Source organism: Salvelinus sp. IW2-2015, unplaced genomic scaffold (genome assembly GCF_002910315.2).
Source record: "Salvelinus sp. IW2-2015 unplaced genomic scaffold, ASM291031v2 Un_scaffold1586, whole genome shotgun sequence".
NCBI classification, from domain to species: domain Eukaryota; kingdom Metazoa; phylum Chordata; class Actinopteri; order Salmoniformes; family Salmonidae; genus Salvelinus; species Salvelinus sp. IW2-2015.
This window is the reverse complement of record NW_019943010.1, coordinates 215,908-226,210: the sequence shown is the minus strand read 5'-3', so window position 1 is coordinate 226,210 and position 10,303 is coordinate 215,908. Positions and strand designations below refer to the sequence as shown.

The 10,303-nt window shown below is 41.9% G+C and overlaps 1 protein-coding gene across 2 annotated transcripts; it reads right to left on the bottom strand.

The window, feature by feature from the left end:
* Positions 1-6,884: 6,884 nt before the first annotated feature.
* On the bottom strand, positions 6,885-9,455 carry LOC112071331 (T-cell surface antigen CD2-like). 2 transcript variants are annotated; one of them, XM_024138789.2, is made up of 5 exons: positions 9,329-9,455; positions 8,323-8,601; positions 7,989-8,231; positions 7,606-7,764; positions 6,885-7,385 (listed from the first exon to the last, which is right to left on the bottom strand). In XM_024138789.2, exons 1-5 carry the CDS (start codon positions 9,387-9,389, stop codon positions 7,174-7,176), a joined length of 954 nt encoding a protein of 317 aa, XP_023994557.1. In that variant the 5' UTR covers positions 9,390-9,455; the 3' UTR covers positions 6,885-7,173. The 2 variants fall into 2 exon arrangements, with proteins under 2 accessions (XP_023994557.1, XP_023994555.1); XM_024138787.2 differs by having other exon boundaries at positions 6,885-7,472; positions 9,329-9,408.
* Between the last annotated feature and the right edge of the window lie 848 nt (positions 9,456-10,303).

Here is a 10,303-nt window from a genome sequence, read left to right as displayed (position 1 = left end):
ATCAAAACAAACTCAACCAATGCCATTAATTTGGGGACAGGTCGAAAAGCATTAAACATGTATGGCAATTTAGCTAGTTCGCTTGCACTTGCTAGCTAATTTGTCCTATTTAGCTAGCTTGCTGTTGCTAGCTAATTTGTCCAGGGATATAAACATTGAGTTGTTATTTTACAGACAATTGATACACACATAAAACGGTCAACCGAATCGTTTCTAGTCATCTCTCCTCCTTCCAGGCTTTTCAATCTTTGAATTTATATGGTGATTGGCYTCTAAACTTTCATAGTATTACCATGACAACCGGCAAAACATTTCATCTTTCAATCACCCACGTGGGTATAACCAATGAGGAGATTGCACGTGGGTACCTGCTTCTATAAACCAATGAGGAGATGGGTGACGAAGGACTTTCAGCYCGATCTGCGTCAGAAATATGAATGACTTCTATTTTAGCCCTTGGCATCCCAGACGCTCGTTGGCACGAGCGAGCAGTGTGGGTGCAATAATTGATTAACATAGATTCCTAAATGTATTTTGCAACACGAACGGTGTAGTCAGGGTATTAGCCTATTGAAATTATGCTGTCAGATCATTTCACATCTACAAGGGGCCACTAACATGCTGACCAGACCGGACACGTCGCGTGCGCGAGCGTCGCAAAATAAATTTAGAAACCCATGTTATTCAATTATTGCACCCACACTGCTTGCGCGTGCCAAGGAGCGTCTGCCACACCAAGGGCTAAAATAGATGTCGTTCCTATTTCTGACGCAGATCGCGCTGCAAGTCCTGCCTCTCCCATCTCCTCATTGGTTTATAGAAGCAGGTACCCACGTGCCATCTCCTCATTGGTTATACCCACGTGGGTGATAGAAAGACGAAAACTGTTTTGCCGGTAGTCGTGGTAATACAATGAAAGTTTAGATGCGATCACCATATAATTTAAACAATGAAAAAGCCTGGAAGGAGGAGAGATGACTAGAAACGATTCSGTTGGCCGTTTTATATGTGGATTAATTGTCGGAGTAGAGATCCTTGTCCATTTCAGGTAAAATAACAACTCAATGTTTATATCCCAGGACAAATTAGCTAGCAACAGCAAGCTAGCTAAACAGGACAAATTAACGTTAGCTAGCAAGTGCAAGCTAACTAGCTAAAATACCATACATGTTTAATGCTTTTCGACCTGTCCCCAAATTAATGTCATTGGTTCAGAGTTTGTTTTGATATTTTAACCTGCGTGTCGTGATCGCGTTTGGTGTGGGGGGGCAAAATACATTTATGCACGATAYCACACGCGCAGCCGGTTTGGGCAAGGTGTAAGAGGTGTGTAGTTTCAAGTTTTAAAGGGGAATTTAACTCAAAAATGATATTTTCATTAGTCCACTGTTGATACAGTCCTAAAATGTCTGGCATGTCAGCAGTCAAGTTGTCAAGATATTATACAAGGGTGAGTCTAATCCTGAATGCTGATTGGGTAAAACCGCATTCCAGCCGGTGTCTATTCCACAGGTTACCACAAGCTACATCTATTTACATTTACATTTTAAGTCATTTAGCAGACGCTCTTATCCAGAGCGACTTACAAATTGGAAAGTTCATACATATTCATCCTGGTCCCCCCGTGGGGAATGAACCCACAACCCTGGCGTTGCAAGCGCCATGCTCTACCAACTGAGCCACTATGATGTTAAAGTGCCTATTTACTCTGTTCCATCTGACTGCGCAATCCACTGTCTCATTAGCCCAGCCAGGCAATTTATAAAGATGATCTCCACTAAAAAAAGCATCTAGATATTATCTCACATTTCTTTTAGACTAACATTTAGTTATCAACAGCGGAGATTTGTATAAACCTTGCTGTGTGTCTCTCCGACATTTGCAACATTGTTTCAATGTTGAAATTCGATCTCCAGCTGTCGCATAGTAATGAACTTGTCGGGATGAGACAGACAGGCAGGCACCTTTTCTCAGCCAGTCGAAATCATMAATCAGCATAATTTTTGTATATTTCTATTGACTGGGTCACGTCCATAGATACAGAACAGAAAGACTTAACTAGTAGAAAGAGGAGGAAGTGATGTGCTACTAAGGTACACAATAGTACATTTTGATAGACAGAAGGTGCTCTTTGGTAAAAAGGGTAAATTGGTCATCAAAAAGAAAGGAGGACCAAGGCACTCTTCATATAATTCAGTAAAATGCCTTTAGTATGGCATGTTCAATAGAAACAAAGTTTGTAAAAACCCGACGCGTTTCGGCTGCATGGCCTTCGTCAGGGAGTACAAAAAAATAATACAATGTCCTCTTTTGAACAGCTTTTCCAATTAGCTCTAATTAGAAGAGGGAGTGGMTACAAAATTGATTGGACACACCTAGTAAGCAATACTATACACATTAAAAAGTGGAATACTGTAGCTATGTTATCATAAAAATACAACTCCAAGCTAGAAGTATCAGGACACTTAGAAAGGTAGTTCTAACCTTAAATATGACTGGGAGAAGTGTCAAGAATAYGAAKGCAATKTATTCCATAYWACACTAGAACACAGCAAAACATGAACAACAACAGTCTAAACWTAGCTGAGGGCAATTGAGCAAAARGTRCACTAGATGACAGCAAATGGACCMATRACGACCCTACAGGAAGGGTGAGAAATCCATATCTTCATTTAAACCAGGGTATTTAGTYGCCTGTAGTRTGTAAATTAAAAAACTTTCCCTTTGGTTTAACTGTTTAAGACGGTCCCCTTTTCTAATAGATGCCGCAATATGATCAATACCCATAGCTTGTAGGGAGGCAGGGTTGCCATGGTGTAAGGACTTGTAGTGCCTTGKCATGGGGTAGTCTTCATTGCCTACCCGTATGGCGTACTTGTGTTCCGCCAAGCGGTCTTGAAGGCGTCTCTTTGTCCGTCCAATGTAGAACACCTTGCACTGTGGACATTCCAATCTATAGATGGAATGAGTGGTTTTGCAGTTAATTAAATGCTTGACGTAATACTCKATTTTGGAAGCTGTGTCAYCAAAATACTTCTGCTGTGCAATATTTCTGCAATGGTTGTAATGGTTACATTTAAAAAAGCCCTTGGGTTTGTGGTCAAGCCAAGTTTTTTGAGAGTCACCCGGAAGATAACTGTGGACTAATTTGTCATTTAGGGTAGGACATCTCTTAAAGCTTATGACTGGTGGCTCAGGAAAGTCTTGGTGTAGTAGCGTATCACTTTGGATYATTCCCTGATTATTTTAATGTTCTCTGCTTCAGTGCTGTATTTTGTAACAAAATACACTCTCTCTGATGCATCACGAGGCACTCCCCTTCGCAACAAGTTCTCTCTGTCAAGTAATCCAGCCCTTAAACCTGCATCTTTCAGGACCTGAACGCTGTAGCCCCGATTCAAGAAGRGATTCTCCAATTCAGCAGATTTGACACTGTAGTCTGTTTCCTGATCGCAAATTCTGCYGACTCTTTGATATTGGCCATATGGAATATTCTCTTTTAGCCTTTTGGGGTGAAAGCTGTCTGCCCTCAGAATGGTATTCCCATCTGTAGGCTTCCTTAACTACTGGATCACGTCTCTGGCAACCAAACCAATAAAACGAACTACCAGCCGGCTCCGGTAGCAACCCCGGATTTATGTCGGGACTATATCTTYTGGATGGAAGGATGAAAAAGTATGAATAAATTAATCCAAATATCTTTTTTTATTAAAATATGTAAATTATTATTTMAATATGTTGGTAATCCGTTGTATAAAAGRGATAATGCCCTCGAAGCTGGTGTTTGGAAGATATATTGGCATGCCTCATGATTTTTATTTTTATTTGTCTAGGCAAGTCAGTTAGGKACAAATTCTTATTTACAATGACAGCCTACCGGGGAACAGTGGTTTAACTGCCTTGTTCAGGGGCAGAACGACAGATTTTTACCTTGTCAGCTCGGGGATTTGATCCAGCAACCACTAGGCTACCTGCTGCCCCAAAACATGTATCAGAAGTGGGATGATGATGTGGCGGGAGACACTTTTTTTCTTAAGTTCAATATCTTGAAAACTTGACTGCTGACATGCAAAACATTTTGGGATTGTATCAACAGTGGAATAATGAAAYAAAATACCAAAAGATTGTTTGAGTGAAATTTCCCTTTAATGTCATATGCACAAGTACAGTGAAATGCCTTTCTTGCAAGCTCTAAACCACAAAATGCAGTAATCAATATCAATTTAGTATTAAAAATAACATAAGGTATACCAAAAACACATGAAATAAGAACACAAGAAGTAAGTAAGGTATACAGGGTCAGTTCCAATACCATATTTACAATGTGCAGGGATACTGGAATGATAGATGTAGATATGTATAGGGGTAAGGTGACTAGGTATCAGGAAATATGATAAACAGAGTAGCAGCAAAGTATATGATGTGTGTGTGTGTGTGTGTGTGTGTGTGTGTAGAGTCAGTATAAATGTGTGTGTATGTTTTGGGCTCCTGAGTGGTGCAGCGGTCTAAGGCACTGCATCTCAGTCCTAGAGGCGTCACTAGAGACCCTGGTTCGATTCCAGGCTGCATCACAACTGGCTGAGATTGGGAGTCCCGCAATTGGCCCCTTGTCATTTGGGTTAGGTTTTGGCTGGGGTAGGCCGTCATTGTAAATAAGAATTTGTTCTTAACTCACTTGGCCTAGTTAAATACATATATTTTTTAAATGTTGTGTGTGTGTGAGTGAATGAATAGGGATTGGTGTTGGGGGTTGATTTGGGACTGGGTTGCAGAAGAACCTGACACCTCTGAAGACTGGCCACTGTATTTGCTGTAGATATAGTTTACAAAGTCATGCTGTGTGAGGAAGGGCAAGGGTTAAAGTTCACGGCTGTCACACGTGTACACACACACACGCCAATGAGTATTAGGAAAGCCAGTGGGTGGACAGAAGTGCTGGTGACAGGTCAGGGTTCATGACCCCTGGGGACTGGGGTTAAAGGGGGTGTCAGTGGTTGAATGGGACATGAGTGCAAGATGCTGCATTAAGATGCATTTATTTTGACCTCTGTGTGTGTGGGGGGGACCACAAGAATAGTAAACAAACAAACATTTGACCAACTGGGGACATTTTATTGGTCCCCACAAGGTCAAATGCTATTTCTAGGGGGTTTAGGGTTAAGGTTACAATTAGTGGGTAAGAGTACGGGTTAGGTTCAGGGTTGGAGAAAATAGGATTTTGAATGGGACTGAATTTTTGGTTAGCTGTACAAGACTGTGTGTGTATGTGTGCATGCATGTGTAACTAAGCATTTCAATGTTAGTCTACACCTGTTGTTTACGAAGCATGTGATGGATAACATTTGATTTGAGCGTTGGTGTGTGTGTGTGTGTGTGTTTGTGGGTCTAAGTGTGTGCAACAAGTGTGTGTGTTGGGGACAGGCACACGGCTGGCAGGTGCCCAAAGCCAAACGGTGGATGTATCGGCTCACGGTCACATCACACACACACACAGTCACCCAGACCTCTATTTATACTGGGCCACACAACAGAGTCACTGACCACACAAACACACACACCACACACACACACCACACACGGCTCTTGTCTTTCTGACCCATTTTCCCCTTACCTATCTTTAACATGGAATGCATGTGAATAACGTCTCTGTCTGAAGGCTGAAACCTATCTTTAACATGGAATGCATGTGAATAACGTCTCTGTCTGAAGGCTGAAGCCTTAGTACCTCAGTGTGACTAACTGAAAGTGACTGACTGTACAATATTAACAACCCAGACAGGAAACTGAAGGTCAAATCACAGCCTTCMCACTTTGTTTTAGGCAGTAGGTTGATCTTAGATCTGTGCCTAAGGGCACAATGATTTAACCCAGAGACGGGAAGTGATTAGTTRAGGGGTCAGAGTTCAGACTGTRGAACATGGCTCTGAGTGATAAACCTGYGTTTACTGTAGCCTCAGCGTGTATCAGGGATACAGCTATTTTCAACCTAGCTTCCTTTTCCYCTGAAAARKTGGATGTGGGAACTCCGTTCAGGCMTTTCTCTTACGCCTGCTACGTTCGGTTAACTTTATTGTGACTCCTGCCGGTCTGTAATCAAACTGGTTCCCAAACGTTTACTCGCTGTCCGTGACCCAGCCAAAGTCTTTCAGGAACATATTCAGATTTCTGTCAACTAACTAGTTTAAATGTGACCCAAAGGAAAACATTAATGGCCCACAAGTAGGTCCCTGGCCCACCCACTTCCACTATTACTGTTGAATAGTCATGCAAGCAGATTAAATGAACWTGGAAGCAAAGCGCCATCTAGGGTTTATATTGTGAACAGGCGTGTGATGGAGAGGTTTTRCCCCCCKAAAATGTATTGGTCACATACACATGGTTGCAGATGTTAATGCGAGTGTAGCAAAATGCTTGTAAAAACAAATGGGTGCAAAAACCTGTGTTAACAGTCATGTGTAGTTCAGCAAACACAAATGCGCACACACACAGACACAGCGTCATATCCCTCCCACACACACAGACACAGCGTCATATCCCTCCCACACACACAGGAAAAGGAGGTAAGATGTGTGGAAGCGAGGGCTTCAGATAAGTGTTGCTTTCAGCATCTTTGCTCCCTGCATGCTATTGGTTGGTGCCGTGCCAAACCCACAGCCAAGAGGCCTCAGCGATGTAACAGGAAAACAAGAGATTACATGAGCGCTTTACTCAGAGGTATGATTACAGAGAATGACTCAAATGCACAATATTATCATCTTGCAATTGTTAGCTATCAGACCTGGGTTCAAATACATATGCATTTTAATTATTTGTATTTGAAATACTTATTTCCTGTGTATTTGAGTATTTTCAAATAATGTTGCCCGTCAATGACTATGTGCCTGTAGTTCTTTAGTTTTTATTGACAACCACACAGACATCAAGTTAAGGTCACTATTTCAAGAGGAGGTGGATAGATAGGTAGGCTACAACCTATGGATGATTTTGATTACCACTCAACTCAACATAAAAACAATGAAACAGAACTTTGAAAAGGCATTGGAAGAAAGGAACACTGTGGGGGTATTTTTTTCCTTCCTTTTCTATTCTTTAGATAACAACATTTTCAACATCTAGACTGCTGGAACTCCTTTCCTTAGATCAAAAAGTATATAGGCAAACCTGTCTCCACACTCATTGCCTGGAGGGGTGAGGGCCTTTCTTCCTAGGCTGGGGTAGTGGTGGGGGCTGCTCCTCATCGTCATCCATTGGTGTCTMTGGAGGCCTCCCTCGAGCCTGGGCTCTGGGTTGGGGCGCGGCCTGGCTTGAGGCTCTGGCCGTGGGCCTGGGGCCCGTGGAACCAGGTGGGACCCCACCGGGGGGTCTCTGCCTTTGCTTCTGGCCCTCTGGGTGAGAAGGATGCTTTGTCTGGCCCTCTGGGTGGTATGGATGCTGGGTCTTGGTCAGGGGGGCTAGTCTCAACTCTCTTTCCTCTGTGAAGGAGAAGGAACAGATGAAATGAGGGAGGGAACAAAAGAAAGATACTGTAGATACCATAAATGTTTCTGTGCACAGAACACCAACACAATAYCCATAGACATTTGAGCTTTGGTCTGAAGCGATTACCTTCAAAGCGCATCTGGCTCTTGCGTCGGCTGAGGCAACAGCACACCAAGGTGATGATGATGAGGAGGAGTACCAAGCCCCCTCCGACGGCCAGGATGCTCACCATGGTCAAGAAATCAAAACCAAACAGTAACTGAGGATCACCCGATTTTGAGACAGCTGAGGGGAGGGTGGGGGATGAGGGGTGGAGCAGAGGAGAGACAAATGAGATGTTTTACTTTCTTTTTGTCTTTTTTATTTGTTGCGCCACCAATCTTATATTAGTCACTTTTTCCTGAAAACAGAGGAAGAAAAACAGAGCGAGACAGAAGAACACAGAGAGAAAGAGAAAGTCAGAGATTCGCAAAGAGAATTGCAATTGAGCCCTTCAAAACATACTGTACCGTTGCACGTTGGTTTGATGATGTCACTTGTCTCCATGCTGACCTCGTTGACTGCAGAGCAGGTGAAGGCGTCCGGCTCCTTCAGTTCTATCAGACCGATGGTCAAGATTTTTGTTTTCTCATTTATAGGCTGTCTGTTCTTGCTCCACTTGAAGGTCACTCCCTCAGTGTTGGTCAAGATACAGGTAAAGGTGACGTACTTAGCAGAACAGGTGATTTCAACTGAGGGCTTGGAGACTTTTTCTGGAGAAAAACAAAATGGCTGCTGTCAGTGTCTCTAAAGGAGAGGATARGGTACTTGTATGGTTGGAAAGAAAGAGAGAAAGAGACTTACCCTTCATACACAGGCTGAAGGCCCTTTCTAGGATGCTTTTCCCGTCGCTGTTGAACACCTCTGCTTTGTAAGTACCTTCGTTTGCKAACGACAGGCCTTTGAGCTGGAGAGACCCATCATCTAAGATGTCCTCAGCCTTGCCTGGTTTGAACATTCCATTCTTTCTTTTTAATATAACGTTGCCATTGTGTTTCCAGGTTATTTCTTTCGAACTCAAGTCAGTGTATTTCAGAGGGATGGAGAAGAAAGATCCATGTTGGAGATAATAATTGCATGAATCTGTGATAGAAGAGAAGAAAAGAGATCAGAATAATTCTCTGTTGTTGCTGACGGTAGCATACTTTTATTACATTTTGGGGTCTCATAGACACAGATGGTCAGATTAAGCCATCTCCTTGAGTAAATAGGATGTTAATCTTGGTCAAATGACCGATATCTTATACATTTATATGTCAATGGTAATTGAAATCAAATAAATTACATTGGCATGGAAAAAAACACTTAAGTAAAGAAATAAGTATTGTACCACATAATGATCTTAAAATATCTAAATAGCATTTACAATATCCATACAAATCATTCTAATAATGAGATAAAATTGCAATATCAAATCATGCAAAGGAAGTTGTTAAAAAATAGATTACATTGTTACATTTACAAGATAACACGAGGCACCATAGAAGAGACATTTAACACCATTTTTCATGTCATTGTTCATTTTCTCCCTAACATTGCTCAAATCAATTGTGATCAAATGTAAAGATTCAATAGCAATCCATGAATGTGACCATCAATGGGTAAGACCTTTTTAATTGACCAGATTGACCCTATTTGATGATCATTTAAATGAAAAGCATGCTATTTAAAATCAATAGACATCCTCTTCTCAAATAACTGATCCAACAATTACTCATCTTTTTTTACTGTAAAAAAACCCCCAGACTAAACAAAACATCCTCAAAACCCAATCCACAGGCTTGGGGGGATTAGAGGGAGAGAGTCTTACCTGCTGAAAGAGAGAGAAATCCATGAAGGACAAGGAATGCCAGTGGTAATGTACAGGCCATTGTGTAGTTACTACATGTACTGTGAGAAAAATGTACAGGTTTCAGTTTAGTAGTCAACTCTTTCCGGGATTTCACTGTATGTGTGTCTCAGAAGAGGAAATGATCCAACCAGCAGGCCCTGTATGTATCTACTCCCTCAGCAGTGCAGAGATGCCATATCTTAAAATAAGCTTCAAACAAACTCTTCATCTTCTCATCAGTATCAACACAGGCATTTTGTCAGGCATATCCTAAACGCAACCTTTTTTTAACAAAACGTTCTTATAAAATTCATGCCAAAATAGACATCTAGGCTACATTAATGCCACACAACTCCATATTAGGACATTCTCATAAATTATGACGATGTAAAAAAGAAGGAAAAATAAGTACATTAGTCATATAAATTGACTTATGATACTGGTTTCAGATCKGCTTTTCCTAGCTCAACCTGTAKYCTCGGTCACCATACAAAACGGACCCTGGGTCTGTGCTTAAGGGTGGGAAGCTCATACACTGTAGTCACTTACCAATTCAAAACTGAGCCCTATATACCTGCTCGAGAGTAGATCTGAAAGGATTGGACAAATTAAAGCAATATGGCAGAACGTGTTGATACCGTTCCTTTCCTCAATCTACCAGAAGTACCCAGGGTAGGTGACTGGGCTTGAGTTGGAATAGGGCAAGCCAGTGAACAACAGTTTTCATGTTGTAGAACTATGCTGACATCTAGTGTTACTTGCATCACCTGCACTTTGGGAATTCCAATTGCCTTTTGTCAACTTGACACAGTCAGTTTACCGGTAGTTTTAGTCATCCTATGCTACGAGAGAATTTACACCTTGCGGGTGTGATGAGAACTCAATCCGGTCGAATACGACGATACGAACGATTATTTCAGCGAGCGCTTCGTAAACCACGCCCCAGTGGGCAGA